General features: G+C 39.0%; 1 protein-coding gene across 1 annotated transcript; it reads left to right on the plus strand.

Annotated features, from left to right (window-relative positions):
- The first annotated feature begins 907 nt into the window (after positions 1 to 907).
- On the plus strand, positions 908 to 24,737 carry Vps4 (vacuolar protein sorting 4). Its single transcript, XM_080265797.1, has 8 exons — positions 908 to 969; positions 8,961 to 9,072; positions 11,391 to 11,532; positions 13,743 to 13,977; positions 14,482 to 14,749; positions 15,002 to 15,215; positions 15,960 to 16,188; positions 21,400 to 24,737. The coding sequence occupies exons 1-8, from the start codon at positions 946 to 948 to the stop codon at positions 21,499 to 21,501; spliced, it is 1,326 nt and encodes a 441-aa protein (XP_080121923.1). The 5' UTR covers positions 908 to 945; the 3' UTR covers positions 21,502 to 24,737.
- The last annotated feature ends 297 nt before the right edge of the window (positions 24,738 to 25,034 follow it).

Below are 25,034 nucleotides of genomic sequence, written 5' to 3' on the forward strand. Positions count from 1 at the left end.
AATTGTCCAATCTTATAGTTGTCCCGACCATAAAAAGGATATTGATGAAACACGGCATTTGGGAATTATATATATATATATATATATATATATATATATATATATATATATATATATATATATATATATATATATATATATATATAATGCATCCCCGAGTGTGCCACGGGAAATGATATATATATATATATATATATATATATATATATATATATATATATATATATATATATAAATCTGCGGAGTTCACCTGCCAAATATCGTGACACGTATTAACATCCCCCATTAACATCCCCTCCCTCCATGCATGGTTCTAGGAATGAAAAATAAACAGTTAAATAAAAAAATATTCAAGGTATCCTCGGACAGAATTCCCTATCATTGCTGTGATTTTATTTTCGCAGGAAGGACATAGACAGTGCAAATTCATCCCGCTGTACAAGCACACAGCAAATGAAAATAATACCGGAGAGTTCCCCAAAAGAAGGACGATGCAAATTATTCCCAATGTAGAGACACGCAACGAAGATCTAGATAGCGAATACAGGAAAAGGACAGAATAAGGAGAAAGTCGATTAAAGTTCCCGCACTTCTCGTGATTTTGACGTCATTTACGTCACAGGCCAGTGTTTACTAAAACTATAAGTTACACAAACTCTTATCATGGAAGTACTCGAATGCTTTTGAGGGTTGCCAGTTTCACGTGACTAATAACATTAATCTCTATACTAAAGAACAAACTAAAATAAAGTATTCTTTATATAAAATAAATGAGAACGTATAATCTGCTACGTTTTGATACGAAACCTTGTTACGTAATAAGAGAAATCAATGCTAATGCTCTTTTGTTCAATTTTGTAGGGTACAGGCGTCCGTCTCAAGAGTTTGTAGCATCTATTGTCTTCACCAAGTGATTCAGGTTCACAAGTAAAGAGACATTTAACTATGGCCCAAACTTCAGCCTTACAGGTATGGGTTCATTGTCCAAAGTAACAGTGCAGTAAAACAAACCTAGTTCTCAGTAAGGCGTTAGCATAGCATTGTTTTAGGGTGTTGAAATATGTTCGCCGCACATCTTTTACACCACCAAATTTTCTCGGAATACCACAGGATTTATTTACAAACCGTAAAAAAAAAAAAAAAGTTGTGAATGACCTGGTTTTCTGTACTGTTGGTTGAATGGCGTTTTTTATTTATCGGTTTTGGTAGTTTTCACCAGATAATCATTTGGTGCCAATCCTTCAACACCCACATGATTGCTCGGTAAAGGTTAAGAAAATGACATCATATTGGGATGTGATTGTGTAACTTTCAGGCAGATTTCAAGTTAAATTGCACACCCATATTTATGGATAGCACACACTCAAATCTAACATAACCTATTAAGACTGAGAAAGCCAGAGAATGTGCCGTTGTCCTAATCTTAGAAAAAATTATATGTATGGCTTTCATGAGTAGTTACTGGAGATTACCCTGTTTCACTTTGCAGGTATTTGTGTTTTTAGAATATTCAAATCAACAGAAATTTGTGTAATTTTATGGATAAATCTAGTCTATCCAAGACAACTGCCATGATTTTAGGTAAAAGAAGCAGGATGATGAATTTTTAGGTTGATGTTTAGCAGAAACCACAGCATGAGTCCAGCAATGAAGTTATGTTTATCTAATACCTTTTTATCTCAGTTATTTGATTTTGAAAGTCATTCCTTTTGGAAATAATCCATAGATCAGTCGTGATACCCCCTGTCTCGGGGTGATGGCGGTGATGGGAAAATACCGGAAAGTTATTTGTGATATGAATTTAGTCAAGATGAAAATAGAACAAATAACATAACCACCAATAGAAAAGCCCATTTTCATTATTGAAATATTAAGGTTTTGGAATTTATGACAGGATGTTGTAGGCATTAACCTACCCAGATCCCATGTCTCCATAGTTGTTCAATCTAAATGGATGGATGGGGTTATAAGAGAGATACAAGGCAGGGCAGTGGATGTTGGAGTAGCTTCAATGAGAGAGGGCAATGTTTGGAAACTCCCTGTAGCTACTGGTGTTTGCAGATGATACTGTATTGTTAGGTGAAGATGAAGGGGAACTGCAAGGCTTCGTGAATGAGTTTGAGAGAGTGTGTAAGAAATGGAAATGGTGAATGTAGGGAAGAGTAAAGTTATGGTCTTCGAGAGAAATGAAGTCACTGGATATACAGTGATGTTGGATGATGAGGAATTGGAAAACGTAAGTGCATTTAAGTACTTGGGTAGTGTGATGAGTAAGGATGGAAGAGTGGAGGGTTAAGTACTTGAAAGGGTACAACAAGGAAGAAAGGTTGCTGGTTCTTTGAATGCAGTGATAGGAAACTGAGAAGTGTTCATGGAAATAAAAAAATTGCTGCATAACAGTACAGTATTGTGATACCGGCTCTAACATATGGAAGTGAAGCTTGAACCTTGTTGGAAGGACACAAGTCGAGAGTGAAAGCAGTGGAAATGAGGTATTTGAGAAGTGAATGTGGTGTTACATGTAGAGACAGACTGACAAATGAGGAAGTGAAGGAGCGTTGTGGTGTGGATATGGATGTAATAGAAAGCATTAGAAGAAATACATTGAGGTGGTTTGGTCATGTTGAGGGGATGGAGAGCAAGAGACTAAGGAGGAGAGTGAATGTGAGTGAGGTAGAGGGGGGGAGAGGGAGGGGGAGGCCAAGGATATGATGAAGGGATGGAGTGGAGAGGCATGGTATATGAGAGAGAGGGGTGTGAGCTGGGAACAGGGCAGTGAAATTGCGGGGAACCGGGCGACATGGAGGCAATTTGTTTGTGGCCACACCTTATGAGATTAATGTGTCTGGCAATAGATTTTGACCTTAATTGTGGAATTCTTTGGCCTTAACCTTGGCACTTTTGTGGCCTTAACCTTGACATTCTTTGGTTCAAAGCTTGGCATTAGTGAAAGGTATTTTGATCATTGTCTTGGAATAGAAATTCTGTCTATCTGTCTATCTATTGCCAGATGCCATAATCCCGTACGGGGTTAATTTTGCCTATATTTTGTAGGGATGTTTCCCAAGGAAAGTATGAGCAAAAAATATACTTGTACAGTATGTACAGTACCGTGAACCGGGGTGAATTCAGACACGGGGTGGCTTCAGACGAAATTTGCATAAAAAGATTAAATGCTACGCGGCTGCTAAATGAAGAAAGATATCGTATATCTTTAAACGGGATAATGTTGCATAGGTTTTGTAAAATGTTATGTATAATTATCTTTTTAAAATATTATGTTCCACTGGTGAATATATTGTAATAAAGACAATGCTATTTTTTGGTGAAAAAATGAATACGGGAAAACTTGGTCTGGTGTGAACGAATCATAACAAACCGCACGCTTATACACATTTAGAGGTTTACTTTAATGTCTAACTTGAAGATTGGAACAGAGAAAGGGTTAAAATCTGCATTTTAAATGTATGTAAACATGACATGAGTGAATGTGTACGCATTTTTGGGATTTAAAGGGGTGACTTCGGACAATGGATATTTAAAGGGTTGAGGTCAGACAGCATATCTAATTTGCTTTTTTTATATGTAATAAAACATATTTTGTACAATGTACATAGTCTGCATGCTTATCTTTGTTTTTGCATTTATATAACAGATGAAGTGTGAGATGAACTAAGCCACAATGCCTCGAAATTACAAGAGAGTGAGTGTATCTACCAGTGATGGTAGAAGACACTATACAGTGGAACGCCGTGGCAGCCTTTTAGAGTGTGCTAGTGCAGATGTATGTGATGGAAAGTTAAGTGTCAGACAGGCTGCTAAGAAATATGATGTTTCTAAAAGTACTTTACATGACTATATAACAAAGAAACATGTAAAAAAACCAGGTGGACAAACTGTCTTTACTCCAGAAGAAGAACTACATATTGTGAACCGAGTCATTACGCTGGGAGAATGGGGTCTGCCTATTGACACTATTGAACTGCGAATGTTAATAAAGTGCTACTTAGACGAACGTGGGGTTACTGTGAAACGCTTCAAGAACAATCTTCCTGGAACTGATTGGAGTTCGTGTTTTCTGTTGCGCCACAAAAACAAACTGGCTCAGAGGGTATCTCAAAATATGAAAGTTGCACGTGCTAAAGTCGGTCCAATTGAAATCAATCAATATTTTGATAATCTTGAAAAAACACTGAAAGATGTGCCTCCTAGTAACATCATTAACTATGATGAAACCAATCTCTCTGATGACCCAGGAAACAAGAAAATCTTAGTTCGCCGAGGTACCAGATATCCAGAGAGGGTAATGAACCACACAAAATCCAACATCTCCATCATGTTCTCTTGTTCCGGATCTGGAAAGATGCTTCCACCATATGTGGTGTACAAGGGAGTAAACTTGTACGACACTTGGACAGAAGGTGGCCCTTCAAATGTGCGATACAACAGGACAGAGAGCGGGTGGTTCGACAGTAATACGTTTGAGGACTGGTTCTTTAAAGTTGGATTACCTCATGCAAAAAGTCAGGACGGCAAAGTAGTGTTCATAGGGGATAATTTAGCTAGCCACCTTTCTCTGTCTGTTGTGGAAGCTTGTGAGGAGCACAACATTGATTTTGTTTTATTGCCCCCCAATTCTACACATCTCACCCAACCCTTAGATGTTGCTGTCTTCCGTGCAGTGAAAACTCATTGGCGTAAAATTCTAAGTGAATTCAAAACATCAAGTATTGGAAGAAGAAGTGTGTCCCTTCCAAAATCAGAGTTCCCAAAGCTTCTAGGACAACTGCTCAATAGAATAAGTGATAATATTATGAAGAATATCATGAATGGCTTTCGCAAGTGTGGGATAACGCCACTTAACCGACAGGAGGTACTAGCTCGTCTACCACAACACACTGATTCCGGTACTGATACCGGTACCACTGTTACTTCAGAGATTAACACTGATACCGGTACCAGTACCAATGCCTCATCTCAAGCATCTACCTCGGGTTATGCAACAACCCCACATGTACCTGCAAGAAATTCAAGTGCCAGTAGTACCGGTAGTGATTTTGCATCACATTTTGATGAGTCATTGGTCAGTGTTCTATCGGAAATGCGATATGGAAAGAAGCAATCATGCCAGAGGAAGAGGAAACTAAAAGTGCCTGCAGGCAAGAGTGTAACAGCTAAGCAACTAAGGAAAATGAGAGAAGAGGGAACTGTAAGCACAGATTCTGAGTCATCCAATACTGGTACCGGTACTGCTGCAATACTTAGTGAAGTAGAGCTCCCTATCATAGATATGGATGGTGAGGACCTGCAAATACAGCCAGTGAATCAAGCAGAAGAAGATTCTCCTGAAGCAGCAGGGGCAAGTAATGATGGGACACTTGAGACACAAGAATTAGAGGCAAGTACCAGCACTGATGGGACAGCTATGACGCAGGCAACAGTAACAAGTACTGGTACCGGTACTGGTACCAGAACTACAACTGAGACAGCAGAGACAGATGTAGGCCCAACACGTAATCCTAAGCTACATGACTGGGTGATTGTACAACTTTCAGATGAGACAGGAAAGAGGAGGAAGTATTTTGTTGCTATTGTCATTGATGTACAAACATTGAAAGTTAGGTTCTTAAAACATGTAAGAGGTACAAAGAATGTGTTTGTAACTTCTAATGTTCCAGGTGATGAAATGTGTGCCATAGACGAGTCAGACATAGTAATGTACGTACAGGAGCCAATCCTGGACAAACGAGAACGTATGATTTTTGATCTAGATGTTACCTCATGGCCACAGTAAGTCATTGTGTGATCTCTTAGAATTCCAGTTGTTCACTTTGTTGTAATATTTCTAGTTATTGTGCCTTATTCTTGTCATATTTCTAGTCTGTTCTTGTAAAAGGAGAAGATATGATTTTCAATCTTTATGTTAATTCATGGCCACAGTAAGTCACTGTGATCTCATAGAATGGCATTCGTTCTGTACCGGGTATTTATGTCACATTTCTAGTCTGAGAAGGGATATTATTTAGTTTAATTGGTTTTGTGCAATGTGAGAACACATGGAGGAGAGTGGAATCTGAAGCAGCTGCTGTTTGCAGATGATACTGCACTGGTGACTGATTCAGAGGAGAGATTGAGACAGTTGGTAGAGGGGTTTGGAAGGGTGTGTGAAAGGAGGAAATTGAAAGTAAATGAGAATAAGAGTAAAGTGTACGAGGTTGATAGATGGTAGGGGGATGAATGTAGTTTTGAATGGTGAGTTGCTTGAGGAGGTAGATTGTTTTAAATATCTAGGGTCACATGTTGCTGTGGATGGAAGAATAGATGCAGAAGTGAAGTTTAGAATAAATGAAGTAGGAAAGGTGCTGGGAGGAATGAAAAAAGTGTTTAGATGTCGTTCGCTTAGAATGGATGTAAAGAGAAGGCTGTATGAGGGTGTTGTGGTACCGACTGCATTATATGGGGCTGAAACATGGAATATGGGTGTAGCAGAGAGGAAAAGTTTGAATGTAATGGAGATGAGATGTCTGAGGAGTATGTGTGGAGTGACGCGTATGGATCGAGTGCGAAATGATGAAGTGCGAAGGAGAACTGGAGTTGTTCGGGAGATGGCTGGTAGAGTTGAGCAGAGGGTGTTGCAATGGTTTGGGCATATGGAGAGAATGGATAATGAGCGATTGGTGAAAAAGATAACTAGATCTGATGTGAGAGGTGTAAGGCTGAGAGGAAGACCACGAATAGGATGGATGGACAGTGTGAAGAGAGCGCTGGATGCGAGAGGGATGTCTGTTGAGCAAGGAAGAGTGGCTGTGCGTGACAGAAATAAATGGAGAGAAATTGTGAATGAATAAGTGATGACGCAGCCCTGAGGGGATATTCTCCCGCATTTGGTCTGATCAGCTAGTCAGGTCAGGTGCGGGTAAGGGGATGGGTATATTATGATGTGGCAGGGGTAAACCAGTTCTGCTGTCGGGCCCTGCTGCGGATGTCACTGATTGCATTGCGCAGTTGACCCTTGTGCGGTGTGGTGCTGTGAGGATCTGTCCATTCTCCCCTTTGGGGCTAAGATGCGAATGAATGTGTTTGAATGGATGAGTAAATGGAGAGTGAGTCGTCCTGTCTCGGCTACCTCCCTTTCCTTGGGGGAAGCAGCCTAGGTATATAGATAGATAGATAGATAGAGAACACATATTATTTAAGTTACCATATGGTACCAGTATGATATCCTTATAGTTTGTCTCCACTCCCTCCTCTTGTTCCTCATCTACTCCCCCCTTCCATTCCTAACTCCTCCTGTTTCTCCTTCCCAAGCTCCTTCTCTCATTCCTTTCCAAGCTCCTTCACTCTTTAGCTCTTTCCTTCCCTATCTTCTGTGCCTCCATTCCAAGTTCCCTTTAATTAGCCGGCACGCTTTAAACCGTCCTGTCAGTCACAATCGTTCCTTTAAACCTGCGCATAGTGTGGGAATGTACTCCCTATAATGTATATGTATAATCAACTAAACTGGGGTTGTAAGTCAATGAAAAATTTATTTTTTCATCTATTTTTGCTATATATCACTGTACTATTGTAATTTTTCTGTATTTTTTTGTATTTTTTTCAGCAATTTTTTTAAAAGTCGCGCAGTGTCCAAAGACCCCCCAGAGCTGTCCAAACATTCAGCTGAGCTACTAGGGGCCCATTTCAGTGCATTTCTAATGAGTGTCCGAGTGTCCGAGGTCACCGCAAGGCTGTCCGAAGTCTCCCCAGTCCGGGGTGACCTCGGACACCTATAAAATATTTTACTACGTCTATATGGAGATACTGAGATTATCTAGCTGTTAGATACTGAAAGGTTATTGGCTCACCTACGTATGTAATACTTAACATCAGTATTTTGGCCAAAATAAATTGTGTCAGGATGAAAAAACCTTCAAAATCGTCCGAAGTCACCCCGGTTCACGGTATTTCTGATTTCAGTCATAGTTCTGTTCAGCACACAAGAGACAGTGAAAGAAAGCTGTTTGCATCCTTTGTGTGGATACCGTACTGTAAGCTCTACTTGAAGTTTAAGAGGGGAAATGGAAAGTACCTGCTTATTTGCATCTTTTGTGTAGATTGTCTGATCTTTGCAGGAAGTGTAAAAGGGAAATTTGAGAGTAGCATCCTGTTGTGACAAAGCTCACTTAGCCCTATCATTACAGAGATGTCCTTTTTGTAGCTCTATCATCTCGTGATTTTATTCAACTTTGGAAAGCCCCTGGAAGTGAAGGGGCTAATGAAGGGTTTATCTTATCCCTACAGTAAAAAAAAAAAATGTCCAGAACAGAATAAATTATCTGGAAATAGCAAGGATAAGGTAAAAATGACATCCTTGAGGTGAAAGAGTTACATGTTATCATTACCACGTCATACAAATCAATGTAAATCTGTACTAGAAATTAGAGTAAGGTGGCGGTTTGAAGTATTTTAAATTAGGTTACGGCAATAGCTCAGTCTCTGAGTTCAGCACAGTTGAGTAGTTCATGGTACAGAGACTTTGCACTTACAGTACATAGAGAAACCTGAAGTAACTTTATAATCTAATTGCATTAAAGAGGTAGTTCATGACATTCAGGTACTTGTACTGTGTTGGTAGAGAGAGACTTGATGTGGTATGGACGAAGAGAGTAGAGCAGTTTACTGTACTGGTGAGAATGAGAGAAGAGGAAGAGGAATGTTTGAGAGAGTGTAAGAGATATGTGAGAATAAAGTAGTCTGGAAGTGGTTCTGCCTTGCACATCCTATCAAGGGGTTCCCAGGAGACATCAGAAATGATGATGATGATGACAGAAAACTTCTAATGATGATGCCTTGCAGGAACTTACCTGTAAGTATACGGTATGCTACACAACATTCCACCTGTTGTATGAACTTGTGAATTTGGCTGTAGGTACATGATGCATGCTGAGGTTATCATTCTAATAGCTGTTAAACTCTTCCAGAAAGCAATAGACTTAGTGACAAAGGCAACAGAGGAAGACAAAAACAAAAACTATGCTGAAGCACTCCGATTGTACGAATCAGCTGTTGAGTATTTCCTACATGCAATGAAATGTAAGTATGGGCCTGTATATAGTACTCATATTTTGTAGCTACTGATTCAGAGTATTCATTTGTGTTCCATGTCTGTTCTTTATGTGACATACATACATAGTACCATTCCCTCCTCTTGGGGTTGGTATTATCATGGGAAGAATTTTTTAAAACTGATATACAGTGGGGTCTCCCAATATGCTGGATCTCAATATGCAAGACACCTAGTATGCGAACTTGACTCGGGAAAAAAATAAATGTTTCAATATGTGAAATGTGATTTTAAAATGCAAATTTGTTGTCTGAAAGCAAGGGAAAAATGGTGTTCATGCTCAGAATGGTAGTATCTGAAGCCACCACCAGATGGCTGATCGGTTTCCCACCCTTTTCCTTCCTCATGGCATCTATCAAGCCAAGTCTCAAGACTCTCAATCTGTGTCTGCCCATGCCACACTCGCATGTGGTTGTGTTTTTAGTACAAGACCTGCTCTTGCTCACTAGTTACATTGTTGTCCCATTGCTTCATTCTAAGAATAAGAGGATCTCTTTGGAGTTGAAAATGAAGGTTATAGAGTTGAATGAGCAGGGTACCTGTAAAAGAAATTCATACATTGGATGTGAACTCGGCTTAGGTGAATGAACAATGAGGAACATTCTCAAGAACAAGGAGCAGAGTTTATGAACCATCAAGACTTAAGAAGGCCAGCAAGTGGATGAGTGCAGTAAGGTTGCTAATCCCTCAGTTGTACAGCTGGAGTGCAACTGATCACACTGCATTCACAGTTCAATTATCATTGCATAAAAGTCTTTCTTAAAATGATAGTCAGTAATGGGGAAATGCTGTAAATGACAAAGGTAGAGTGAGGTGTTGACCATATACATTTATTTCCATTGATTCAATAGCTTCTGATATGCAAAGTTTCCAGTATGCGATGCATTTTGTCGACCATATTCTCACATACTGGAGACCCCACTGTGCAAACACTGGGAAAGAAAGATGGATAGCCATTATTCACTGAGTGGCAAAAATAAAACAAGGCCATCTGTGTGAAGGATTGTTCTCAAAGAGAACTGTGGTACTGTATCCAAGGACTGGCTTTTTACGTGTCAAGAATGCCTGCTAATGTATAAAGGAGTGGGGCATGAAACCCCACTTTGTATTGGGATGAAAGTATGGCTGTTCAGCACTTAAGAAAGGCAACTGCCTCCTATCTCACATGGTTCAGGAAGGGAAGAGTTCATACATTTGTAGACAACAGCATTGTTTCACATTACCTGTATAGTCACACAGTTACAAAACTAACATGATAGGTTATTCTGAAAAGTTTTGGGGCTCCAAGGACTGCAACACTGGGTTTCAAAAGTCGTTACCCACTTCCAGTATATGTTATTTATTTCTGTGAAATGAATCAGTATTTATGTCAGCAACTGTACCCAAAATTTCCTTTCTCCTCTGATTTGTGATTCCACAGAGATGAAGAAGTCATCATCTAGATCTCAGCAGTGTGTGTGAATATGGGAAATGGGATGGGATGATGATAAACATGGTAGTACATTCCATTGTTATTGTATACCAGTATTATTTTTGAAAAACCTGGAATAGGTGACAGGATAGTTTGAATAATGGGTTGCAGGATATCTGAAACATTGCAGGTTTGATGCACAGTATAGTACAGTTTCATCTGTGGTACAGTATATCTTTTATAATCTTACAGTCATTTGGTTTGGTAGCTGTTACATTATTTTCACTTGGATTGCTGTGTTCTTATCTTAGTATGATTGAGTTTGTACAGTTTTATGCATGTCTTTATCTTTGGATCCATATAATCTGCTGTATGGCTTTGGCCAAGAACATTAATATAGCATTAAATGAAGAATGACTAAATTAATTCAGTAAAATATGTTAACCACTTAACTTTGATGTAGTATTTTTATTTTCTGCTGTTTTCACCACTAGGCAGTTTCATTTAGCTTTGGAGGGACTTTTCAAACTGAAAGAATGTAATATAGTTGCTCATTAATCCCTTCACTCTAGATGTCGAATTAAATGTCAAGTGATAGCAAAAATTAAATTTAAAAATATGTCATCAGATTGAAGTGCTTAATCTCTTGAATCTGGGTGACATCCTTTTCAATTCATTCATAATGCTGTCAGATGTTTTTATCCAACTTATGATTGGTTGTTAATAATGAAGGGGTTAATTAAGGCTTTATTTATCCCTTCAGTTAAAAAAGTGCATCCTAGGTTGAATGAAATTGTTTAGTCATAGTAAGAAAAGATAAAATATAAAGATGGATCATAGGACTGAAGTGCCTAAACATTATACCATTGGTGACAGATGAGGTTCCTAATGAACGAGCAAAGGAAAGCATCCGAGGCAAGTGCAAGCAATACCTTGATCGGGCAGAGAAACTTAAGGAATACATTGATAAAAGCAAGAACAAGAAGAAGCCAGTCAAAGCAGGGGAGGGCAATTCAGGGTAAGTTGTTATTGGATGAGGAGGGGATTACTTTGTCAACTATTCATAAATACTGTATGGTAAGGCTTTGTTATATTTCCCCTTTTTTTTGGCAGACATTTTATTTGCTAACCTTCAGTACTGAGTTATCTTTTTCAGATTATTTTTGCCATCTCCTAATTTCACAATGATTCCATTCTAATATGCAGTACTGAAAGCTCAATGCCATAGGCTAAACTGTATGCCATAGGTTAATCTCATTTGCCATTCTTGATTATAGATGGATGAGAAGGTTGGGAACCTGTTTGATGTGTATGTGGATATGGAGGTTGTTAGTGAGCTGGGTGCAGTATTACAGGACCAGGAAGCCTGTAATGAGTTGTTGGCAATCTTTATGGATTTGGAAGCCATTAGTGAGCTCTGTGCTGTATTCTTGGACCAGGAAGCCAGTTGAGTGCCTTAAACAGTCTTTATGGATCTGGATCCGGACACTGATAATAAGCTGTATGCATTATTTAAGAACCAGGAAGCCAGTACTTAGCTGTGTGCAGTATTTATGGATCAGGACATCGGCAGTGAGCTCAATGCAGTATATAAGGACCAGGAAGCCAGTAGTGAGTCATATTCCGTATTTATGGATATGGAGACCTCTAGTGAGCTGTTTGCAGTACTTAAGGATCAGGAATTCACTAAGGAGCAGTGTGAAGTATTTTTGGAACTGGAGACCAATAGTGAGCTGTATGCTGTATTTATGGCCTGTGGAAAAGTTTTGGAGAAAGCTTATAATGGGGATACTGAGGACACACAGACCCTGTGGCAGGTATTGGGTAGGCATGAACAAACATCAACAGTAGTCATTTACCTTAACTTTACCCAGATTTTTGTCCATGTACGGTTTGTATTTCAAATAGTTCATTTTCAGGAAAAGACAGTGCTGCAGTTTTGCATCCTTTCTGTAGCTTTTGTGTGTGTGTATGCTTGTGTATGCATGCTTATGTGGGTGTTTGCATGTATGTGTATTTTATTGTTGACCTGTTGTTACAGATCAGCAGTCAAGGTGGAAAAGTGACTAATTTAGGCCAGGTTAGAGTAAAATGAGTTTAGGAAAGGCTGTTTGAGAGGTAATAGATGTATTCTGTATTTAAGTTGATAAGCAACTGAAGCAAACAGTGATTAAGTGTTTGTGAATGATTAGGCTTCTGAGAGATTTGAATGTTATGTGTAATTGGTAAAGATGTAATTTGTTAGAGAAAAGACTCATCAAATATATGAAGAAAAAAATGTCAGTTTCTGAGTATGATCAGTAAAAGAGATGCTGTGGTATCATATCTGCAGGGGATTAGACCAGAGGGAGTAAGAGTGAATGTGGAAAGAGAGATCAGTAGAGCAGTAGGGTGAAAAAATTGGAGACAGGTAGGGCTTCAGTAGTGGATGGTGTTACCAGAGAAATGCATCGGGAGGCAGGTTAGTTATAGACTCTAGCAATAAACTGTAGATTAGCCAATAGAAGGAAGAATGTCTGAGGAATGGAAAGGAGGTACTATTGCACCCTTGTGCAAGAAGTAGAGTAAGAAGATAGTTGTAGCCTTTATAAATCCATTGGCATATGAGAAACTGTTCTTAAGTCTAATAAACTATTGAGGTAGCACCAAGAATAAACTCAAAAGAACACCTTGCAATTGGAACTATATTCATAAACTTGTGTATTCATTTACTTGTGTATACGACTTCTTGTTTCTACCTTTATCATCATCCATACAACCAGGAAACATTTCACAACCAAATTAGTGTGAAGAGTATGACAAAGATTCTTCATGAGAACCTATGTTAATTGCCTGTTAAAATTCCATTGCTAAATGTGAAAATATTTTACCAGTTTCATCCATTGTACAATAACATTTGTATGTAAAAAGTTGTAATATTTAACCTCCTAAATTCAGGCGATATGTTTGGCTGGTTGATGCTTGCTAACATCAGATGATTTTGCTAAACAAGGAGAATCCCTTGGTAGTGAAGGAACTGGTGTTAGTTTGTACCTGACCCCACAAACTCCAAAAATTACCCCTGAACTGAATGAATTTGTCTAGAGATTGCAAAAATAAAATGAAAAATATGTTACTGGATTGAAGGGTTAGAACTCGCCCCATGTTTATAATAATACTGCTTGAATTCATCTGCAAACAACAAATTATAAAGCATGCATTTCTTTATTCTATCACACCACTGTACAGGAAGAAGGGTAGTAAAGACTCGGACTCGGATGATGACTCTGACCCAGCCAAGAAGAAAATGGAGGCAAAAATGGAGGGTGCCATTGTAGCTGAGAAACCCAACGTCAGTTGGGATGATGTAGCTGGACTGGAGGGGGCCAAGGCAGCTCTGAAGGAGGCTGTCATCTTGCCTATTAAGTTCCCACACATGTTTACCGGCAAGAGGCAGGCATGGAGAGGCATCTTATTGTTTGGGGTGAGATTTGTCGGTGAAGCAGTTAGCCCCGTCAGCTTGAGGATATAATATTTTTTCCATTTAAGTTATCAACTGATATTTTTGTTCAGCTGTGGAGGTTGGTCCAGATTGGAGGGGTTAGATATAACTTTGATAAACCCCATTACCACGTGGGGGGTCTTTGAAGCTGAATAAAATGCTCGTAGTCCGATATTAGTGAGTAGAAATAAGGCGGAAAGGGTCAGCATATGAAATTCAGTACCATCATAATATATTGTTAAAAATGAATTGATTTCAGTAGTGTTGTATATTTGTTAAAAACTTTTTTCAATGATTATATAGGTAATGTCTGGATTTCACTGTGCTGTGAATTGTCCAAATGAAAGAACTATACCCACATACCTGAAGATGGTTGAAGTTAGATAAAAATTGTTATATTTTCTGAATATACTTTTCCATACGGGATTATACAGTAATTCTTGCTGTAGAAGTAAGCATAATTTTCTGTTGTCCTTATTTTTGCAGCCACCAGGAACAGGTAAGACCTACTTAGCAAAGGCAGTTGCAACAGAAGCCAACAATTCCACATTCTTCAGTGTCTCCTCAGCTGACCTGGTTTCCAAGTGGCTAGGAGAGTCTGAGCAACATGTCAAGACCTTGTTCGAAATGGCCCGGGAACAGAAGCCCTCCATTATATTCATTGATGAGGTGGATTCTCTGTGTGCATCCAGGTCGGAGCAGGAGAGTGAATCTGCAAGGAGGATTAAGACAGAGTTCCTGGTTCAGATGCAAGGTGAGGTTCCTTTCAGGCATTCTCATGACTGTTATCCTCTCTCTGCCTTGAAGAGAAGGCTGAGCTCACTGCCAACAAGTGTGGTTGGTGTTAGCAAGGACATTCAGCTATAGAAACATTGCTTCAGTCCATACCAAACCGTGTTTAGTCAGGGTTGTCCTCACAACAAGCATACCGGTATAATTAATCAGACATGCATGTTGCAAGATTTGGATGAATATCTAATGAATCATTTTTTTTTTTTTTTTCAAGGTGTGGGTAACCAGAATGATGGAGTCCTTGTGTTGGGGGCTACAAATATCCCTTGGGTATTGGACTCTGCCATCAGGAGAAGATTTGAGAAACGGATCTATATCCCCCTGCCAGATGATCATGCTCGCACCTTCATGTTCAAACTCAACCTTGGTGATACCCCTCACAGCCTTACAGAAGAAGATTTTAGATACTTAGGTTCAAAAACGGAGGGGTGAGTACCTTCATGTGCATATTTCCATAAAAAATGGAGGGATGAGTACCTTCATTTTCATATTACAGTACAAAATGGATGGATGAGTACCTTCATGTTCATATTTCCATAAAAATGGAGGGGTTAGTACCTTCATGTTCATATTTCCATAAAAAACAGGGGTGTGAGTACCTTCATGTTCATATTTGTATAAAAAACGGAGGGGTGAGTACCTTCATGTTCATATTTCCATAAAAAAACAGAGGGGTGAGTACTTTTATGTTCATATTTCCATCTTGCTATTTAGTCGTATCATGTTCATCTTCCTAACCCTGTTTCTCATGTTTATGTAGTAGTAGTAGTTTTTCCAAGGCATTCTGGCTGAACAGCCCCAGCCAGACTGCTTAGGGAACTACTGCTACTACATAAACATGAGAAACAGGGTTAGGAAGATGAACATGATACAACAACTAAATAGCATGATGGTTGGGTGAGGTGCTGGAGAGGGATGCCATCACATGGTGACACATATATACCTGTAATTTAGTGTCTGCACTCTTCTTGTATGAAATTTCCCTCATCTCTCTCTCAGGCTCTTGGTAGGAAGATGGTGAGCTCCAGAACAGTAGTTCCTGCCTGCAGCCTGAAGGGTTTACATCCAGATAGGCCTGGGGCCACAACAGCGTGTTGGCTGGACTGAGCTAGGTTAAGCCTTCTCTGCTTTACCTTTATATCATTATAAACTGTCCTTCACCTTATTTACAGTTACTCAGGTGCAGACATCAGCATTGTGGTTCGTGATGCACTAATGCAGCCAGTGCGCAAAGTTCAGACTGCTACGCACTTCAAGTATGTGAGAGGTCCATCTCGTGATAACCCCAACGTTTTAGTGGATGACCTCCTGACACCATGTTCTCCTGGTGAGCCTGGGGCCATGGAGATGTCTTGGGAGCAGGTGCCAGGGGATAAGCTGTGTGAGCCTGTTGTATCAATGGTAAGTAGTCAGATCAGGTTAAGTTAAATTATGCCTTGCTTTTCCTTAAGGAATCCCCCTGTTGAGTTGGCCATGGTACAGCTGATATGTTCTGTGGACTGGAAACTGAACCAAGTGCCCAAACCAGCAACAGTAATCCTCCAGTTATCTGATGCCTTTTAACCCCTTAACCGCGGGGCGTCACTTTCGTGACGCTTGGGAGCAAGGGATCATACCGCGGGGCGTCGCTTTTGTGATTTTGCGTTATTTTGAATTCACCCGGGCTTCCAAGTGGGGGCTTGTATCATCTATCAGTACTGCCAATGTCCAACACCAGTCAGCACTCCTAATCTCATCTGTACTCCCATCCATTGTTGACAATTTAGCCATTTCTCCCCGTTCTTGACTCCCCTCCCTACCCCCCCTCCATTACCCTATCCTCTCGCCTGCCTGGCCGTGCTACGCTAAGTAAATCTTCCCTGGAATTTTTCACTGATTTCATCCATTGAAATAAGCCCTATGCCCTATTCTTATACCAAATAATATATACAAGAAAGAAATAAGGTAAGTGAGAGTGCCATACACCTGGAATTGGCTAATTATCACCTGACAACATTTCACTTGCACTCGTTCGCTAATTTTCGCTGTTTATTTCCCCTTGAAATATGCCGTATAATCTATTTTCGTAATAAATATACATATAAGGAGGGAAGGGAGAAGCCTAAGTGATATTTACATTCACCTGGAACTACCTAATTTATAATGTATTGTCTAGATTTCCTGCCAATCATTTCTTTGCTATAAATAGCTGTGTCAAGAGGCTGAACGTTGGCAGTACTGCTTTCCCTAGGTAGGCCTCCACCCCGGCCCACCCTTATCAGTTCACTCTCATCTTCCAGTGTGGGGGTACGTCTGTTCGCTCTTGCTAGCTTTAGGGCCTTTTCACCCCCATGCAAAGGGCCCTGTGACCTTTACCCCCTACTAAACCTCGTGTAGAAAGAGGTAAAGGGATGACAATTGATAAAAGAGTAACTACGATCTTTGTATTGAGTAAAACAGTGCAAGTGGAATTGTAAATAATGTGTAAGTAATGTGTAAACAGCAAGTGAAAGTAATGAATGTAAATATACATGAACAGTGGAAAATAGTTTTATAAGTTACTTCAAGTGACAGTGCATAACACAGTGTAAATAAAATAGAAATTTAAATAACGTAAATAAAATAGAGAACGTAAATAGAAATGTAAATGAGTAGTACAGTATTATAAGAATACGAGTATATACCCTAGGAGTAATGAAAGTGAAAGTTTCACTCTAGCATGTCTGAATACTGTGAGTTATGAGAGGGAAATTGAAAGTGACATTCACTCTCAATGCTAGTATACAGGACAAGAAAGTGAATGCTGCGTATTTTACTGAAAGAAATTGAATCCCTACAGTGACAATAAACTAATACTACTGAAGGAAACTTATGGATAAAGACTGTAGATATATGTAAGTGTTATATAGGAACAGAAATATAAAGTGTGAGGGGTTTTATGAATAATAAATGACAGAGTACCAAGAGCGAACTAGCGCAAGTGCGACGGTCAGACGCGCTCGTAATTTTCATTGTTTTCACAGTTTTTTTTTTTTGGAGTATGGATCCCAAACTACTTGAAAATCATAGAGTAGTGTTTATAGTGTTAATATCTGGCTGTGGTAATCATATTACGGGTTGTCGGGAAGTGTAAAGTGGAGACTTCGTTACCCAACTTCAGAGGTCTCCACAAGTCCTACGGTAACCGACGAAGGCTCAACAAACATTGCAGGAGAAAGCTGAAGGTCTGTGCCATAAGCATATGTAATTTTAATATTCTAAGACTAATAACTGATTTTTGGCAAATATTTTTTGAGAGTGTGTCGGAGCCCAAATAACCCCGCGGCACTCGCAAAACATTGGTAAACGTGCCCGCGGTGTAGGGGTTAAGCTGACAAATGTCATTATCTGAAAAGCAAAAATTTGGCTTAATTGAAACAACATCCATTTTTTTCAACAGTAACTGACAGTGCACGGGGAAACTGAATATTTCAAACCGCCTGCAGTTCCCTGCCATCCATGCATCACAAACGATGCCTGCCAGAGCATAGCCCAACCTGCCTGCTTCACTTAAGCTGTCAGGTGCAGGTGCATGCTGAATTTGTCATGGAATTCATGACTTTTGTTGCCACACCAGAGCATTTGCAGGGACCTACATCGCTTGCCTTTGTGCTGGCATGTGTGTGTGTGGCTCCCACTCCTATCAGGCGCTCAAGGAACATTTCATCCCTCAAGAAAGAGTGGGAGATAATCAAGTGATTAACCTGATGTCTTCTCCATGCCACTGACCACATAAGAATAATCAACAAAATCTTTGTAGTACTACAGTATGATGAGTACAGTATACAGTAGCTATATATTTTACTGTAAAATACTGTACTATACTGAATGTCTTTTAATTATTGCATTACTATATATCTGTTTTTTCAGCATGAATTACTGTCCGTACAGTATACAGTATGACTTGGCATGCACAAGAGACACCGTGTATACACTGGATGGTTGTACACAGCAACCACAGTTACCATATGAGCAAATTTTGCCTTCGTTATCATGAAACTGGGTATAACTTTTAGTTAATTATTTTTCAGTTTTTAGTGGGTAACTATGGCACTCCAGTCGGATTGAGCCAGTGAAGGTTTATATCCAAGGGGTGGTTGGGGTGTATTGCTCATATAATGCCACTCAGAGATGAGTGAGGCTGGTCACTCTCATCTTAAATGTCAGGACCAACTTGCCTAGCCCCAGGCTCCTACGCTCCTCATGGGGCAACGTAGGATTGGATGATGGATGGATGGATGTGAACAAATTTATAACGGGACGTGACTGTACTTTATTGTAGATTAATATGAGCCTGGCCATTGTTATCAGTCAACATGCTTGTGATTTTCATTTTGACAGGAATAGTTTGGAGATGAGCATTGTCTTAACACAGTATGGATAAAATGTACTGTACTGTATAGCATTCCAGGAACTAAATCCTAAGATACATTTAATCCTACCTTTATAGATGAAACCCTTGAATCAGGTGACATATAGTATTTCTAATTAAATTCTTACTATATGCAAGCAGTTTTATTCAGGTTTAGAGAGACTTGCAGAAATTGGGGGGTTATCTGACTCTCATAAACTCTGTCACTACCATGGGACTCTCTGAAATTGAGTAAGCTTGTCTTGTAAGAGCAAGAATACAATAAAATGAACGTTGCCCAGATTGAGAGGGTTAATATACGGAGCTCTCAGATATAGTAAGCATAGGTGGGGAGGGGGATCAGATTGGTTGGTTGTTTGGTAATATCCTTAGAACATACAGTACATCCTGGATGCAGTTTTGTTAAAGGTACATTATCAGTAACAATGAAGTAAATTGAGGTATAGCACTGGCTGGTTATTATATTTTTGTATAATTAGCCTGTGGAAGCATAGTACAATACTGTATTATACAGTATGTTGATGGAAATGAAGCTTTAGATTGTTGTTCTGGCCCCACACCTGTCAGAGTGTGATCCCAGTGGATGCAGGTTGAAGCTGCCTTCTTCCTGATGTCTGCCATCCTCCTTTCAGAAGGTAGGGGTGTTTGTACAAGTAGTTAGTGGAATAATTTACATCAGTGCGATTGTGTGAAGGCAGGTACTTTGAGCATTTACTCTAGGTTCCTTTCAAACCCTTCTTGAGGACCTTGTCTTTTTCAGCTCTTGGAAGAGCTGAAAAAGACAGTTGTCTCTCAAATATCTAGTGTCATTCAGCAAAGCCCCCCACTGGATATTGCATCAGTACCCCCAGTTGGCCATCTATTCGGTGTTGAGATGGATAATGTCACTACCCTAAGCGTTCTGTCTTTATAAAAACTTTCCTGCAATACTGTATTACCCATGAGTAAAGATTAAAATCAAGCATAAAGTGCACCACAGCATTGATACAGTGCATATAGTACAGTAATACAGTACATAATATAATTGTACTGTCATTCAGAACTAGGGTACAGTAGTCCGAGCAGTAGGGCATGGAGCACTGAGGGGCCACAAGGGAAGTCATAGCACTATAGCAATGAGCAAGGCAAGGGGGACCACAGGCTGATTCACGGCATTGGGGAGTAGCCACTACATGGGCTGCAAATGCACAAGGCACAGATAGATCTTCACTATATGACGTCCAGTGGAGAGAACGAGAGGGCACTGGTTGACTCGGTGCTTCAGGTGGGCCACTCCCACAGTGCATTGCGATTGGCTGGTGTGTGTCGCAGGGTCTGCCCGTGAGCTGATTGGGTGCTGTGTCTGAGCTGGATGGTATATGTTACCGCCGAAAAATACATAGTACCACTGATTGCTTCCTGTTTCTGAGCCGGATATTCTTTTAATAGAGCCAAGTCACACTGGATAATGGTATAGGACGGAAATTGTGATGATTTATAATAGAGAGTCTGCCGTACCTTCTATAAGCTATTGATGTTCCCATCAGATTTCTTGCCAAACACCACCATTTTCAAACCAGTTGATTATATAAAACTCTTAGTATTTCCACAGATCTTTTTCATATCTCATCCATTCCAGCTGAATGTCCTTTCTTTATTTTTGTTTCATATCACATCCTGTTTCTCTTGTTCATTAGGTCCTTGATATTTTAAAGATCAAGACAAATGAAGCTTATGTTAGTTCACACATTCAATCCTCTATCTCTTGTCTGTTCCGTATGGTGTCCTCTGTTTCCTCATCTTTATCATATTCAGAGTATATCTTTCATTTGATCCTTTATGCTTCTCATAGATCTAGCCAAGTGAAGTTTATGTTAGTTCCTAGTATCCCTTTGGCCCTCATCCATTTCTTTTGGAGGTCCTTTCCTTTATTTCCTCATCTTTATCAAATTCAAATTTCCTCTTTCATTTGGTCCATAATGTTACTCATAGATCAAGACTGTATTCACCTTGCTTTATTTGATGGAACCATGCCACTATCACAACTTGAATACTAGCCTGTGGTTGCATCAAATTCAGTGTGCTTAGTTTTGAAGCAAAAATAAATCTCCATAGTTACTAGTCAAATCAGCCCTCCAGTCTGCCTTAGTTTGGCTATCAGCTTAGCTGAAAGGCATAGGGATCTTTGTCTTGTTAAAACTAATGTGCTATAGTGAATTGTATCTTCCTTTCATCCCAAACAGCGTGACATGATGCGTTCACTGGCAGACTCGAAACCTTCAGTCAATGACGAGGACTTGGACAAACTACGCAAGTTCACCGAGGATTTTGGACAAGAAGGATAAGGAAAGTTGTTGTTCTTGTCCTGTGCTATTTAATCTTCTACTTCTCTACATACTGTACTATACTGTCCACTGTTATGTGAAGATGAAATGAGAGTAACAGTTCTCCTTTCATTTGTTTAGCAGACTTTTATATTTAGAATATAGGAACATACTGTCTTGAATACTGAGCTGATTTTTTGTGAAGTATAATTTGATTGAAGCATTTTCTTCTTTGTCTTTGCTTTATATATCTCATTTATTGTTCATATCATTTCATTTTCACTCATTTTATATAACTGCCAGTTTCATCATGAAATGACAATCTTTGCCACTGGTTGTTCAGGTGCAAGAAAAAAAGCAAAAGCATGCTTAACTTGTGATTTCTTTCGGCCTCTGTGGTCTCATATTAGTACTGTACAGTGAGACCTCACATTCATGGACCCATTTATACTGGATTTTTAATACAATGGGCCCCATGACCCTACTAGACAACTTTTGTTATACACCAAACCAAGTTCTGGTGTGGGGAGCACATCTGGCAACTTAATGGACAGATTTGTTAAATACCAAACCCAGATCCATTGTGTCCTCTTCTTTTTCATTATTATCTACTGAAACAAGGGTCAGCGTTAGTTGTGTGTTGTTCATTGATCTGTTATATATCAAGGAACACAGGCCAAACCAATACAGTACTGATTTATTGATGTCTTATAACGTATCCTATGTGGAGTACCTACTGGAACATTTTTCATATACACCGACCTAAGGTCCAGTTTAGTGGGTCCCTATTGGATGTCATATGTGACAAATTATAGTATGTACCATCTTCCTTTTCCGACAAATTAGCCTGTTATAACGAGGTTTCACTGTGCTTGTAAGCTGACCAAGCCTCATGACTTTCATTGCCCAGAAATGCCCAGAAGACATAGTACATTATGCAGGTTCCAGTCAACAACAACAACAGATTTGCAAGTTGAGGATTCCTCATAAACTGAAGATTCAGCAGTTTTTTTTTAGTACGTTGGTTCCTTTAACTTATCCCAAAAGGCTGTTGTAATAGAGTGAAACATTTTCATTATCTGCAGTAAATTTCATCTGAACCACTTGTTTCCTCATGTTTGTTAACTTGTAGGCATGAGCCCTTGCTTATAGGAGAATTCATTTTATATTTTTCAGGTCATATGTTGAACATGCTTTCTATGTAATTTGAGGCCCAGGTATCTTACTTAAAACCAGAACCTCTTTCTGCTCTGGTTGTGAGGTTGTGTGTATAGGCCAAAGCTTGTATTGTCATCAGTTAAGGAGGCTTCCTAGCACTGCTTCCTAACCATTTTATAATTGGATATGGCTGGTTAATATCCTTTTGTACATTAATTATGTATTTTGCAATTAGAGTGATTTCAGTAACACAGAGGAGGATAGTAAGGTGTAATTAGTAATGCATATAAGTTAGGATGGGATGTTAAGGAGACTCCTTAGTCAACAAAAATACGACTGTAAAACCATCTTGCCTTCATACCCTGTGACAAGGCAGTGCATCCTTAGTAGCCTTTGCTATTTGCCCTCTTCCGGTGAACTATTGATAGAGTTTAGCGCTTCAGTCTGATGTATTTATTACCCCTTCAGTCTGATGACAGCTTTTTACAGTTTGTTCTTGCTACCTCCAGGTGAATTTATTTGAAGGATTTACTGTTAGAGAAAGGGTTAATGAAGGCTGTATCTAACCCCTTTACTGTGAATAGTCTTTCCTGAGCTTAACAGAATTATCTGGAGGCAGAATGATTAAAAGAAGCTGCATAATCACACTGAAGTGATTAAGTTTCATTTGTGCCATCACTAGATGATTTAGTTCAGCTTCAGAAAGGTTTCTAATAATGAAGGGATTGATGAAGGCTGTTTCTATCCCCTTAAGTCTGAAAAATCTCCAATAAGTTGAATAAAATTGTCCATAAAAAGTGCATCACCAAACACAGTGGGTTAATAATATGTGCTTTGCCTTTGAACAAGTGGTAGGCTGTCAACTCCTTGAATCTGAATATTTCATTTGTGATCATCAAGTGATTTATTCAGATGAACAGAGATATCTCATTGGGAGATTGGTTTGTAAAAAGCTGTATCTTGCTGTTCAAAAACCTCTCTTAAGCTTAATCAGAGTGTTTGGAAATAAAAAGAACAATATAAAAGAAACAGTGTAGGGAAGAGATTCTAAGGGGATGGGTGCAGATGTAAAGTAGAAAAAACAGCATCATACTGTAGAAGCTGTGGGTAATTATCTCTTACTGTACCCTTTTAGCATGAGGGTCCTGTTAAACAGAATAAAATCTTTATGCTGCAAGAACTGTATGACATAGGACATCATCTTATTGAATGAGTTTTTGGGTAAGGTTCATCAAGATGGTAATTATTGCACTTGTTTTTGTCATTCAGGTATAAAATATACAGTAATTAAGATTATTTAATTTGTTTTTTTTATGTTACTTCTGTGTAAGTATAACTCTTCCATCATTTTTTTTTTTTCATCAGTGTTAAATAATTTCTAAGCCTTCAGCTTTTCAAGAATTTGCATCATCATCCAGACCTTTTATTTTTTGACCAGAAGGATGGGGGTGAGGTATTAATAGATTAAATTTTCTAAGGTGTTTAGAACTTTTCTGCAGATTGGGCTTGTTTATCATGTGGTCATGTATAAAGGTTTTTGTTCATGAATCATAAGTGCTTAATAATGAAGTGCTTAAAGTTTCATTGCCTTGGTTATTGATTTATAAAAACTAGTAACTTAGCAGAATTATGTCTTGTATCATTATCATGTATTTTCATTATCAGTAATAATACTGTATTTTTCATTTATCAAAAGTAGGTATGCTAACACTATACATGTACAGTAATTCAGTAAATCACCTGAGGTCATCTCATTGGCTAAAGAGGCTCCATATTACCTCTTTCTTAGCAATTTACTTTACGTATTACACTCCCCTCATCTCATGTTTGTCATTTATGCCTGTAATTTTAGCATACAAGTTGCATAAATAACATACAAGAGAATATGAACCTGCCATATGCAGAAATAAATTAATAAGGAAGAGGTGCTAGAAAGCCTCCTTGGTTGACGAGAGTACATGTTTGTGCTCTGATCTCTGGCTTGACTTTATTGCCTTAGTGGCTGTCAGATACATGTAATGCTGTATAAGAGAGGATTTTAAGAGATTTATAGATAATGTTTATTGTTTAGATATCAAAATAAACTCTGAACTCGGTAACCATTTTTCTTTCTTGATACTAAATTTCCTGTTAAAAAAATGCAGTAAACCTTATTGTACATGGTTACAGTTGTGAACTATATTTTCTGCTTACCATCTACTACTACCCCTAGCTGGAGGGAAGTATAGCCAGGACTTCATGATAAATGGAGACCTATATTTTGTTGTTAGCTCCTTGAATCTAGTGATGTAAATTTATTTTATTCTTAATATCGCCAAACAATTTTATTTTGCTGAGGAGAACCTTATTAATATAGGGGGCTTAATAAACCATATAGAGTAAGAGATTCCTTTCTT

Source organism: Coenobita brevimanus, chromosome 16, assembly GCF_032717465.1.
Source record: "Coenobita brevimanus isolate Jiangsu-jjx chromosome 16, ASM3271746v2, whole genome shotgun sequence".
Taxonomy (NCBI): domain Eukaryota; kingdom Metazoa; phylum Arthropoda; class Malacostraca; order Decapoda; family Coenobitidae; genus Coenobita; species Coenobita brevimanus.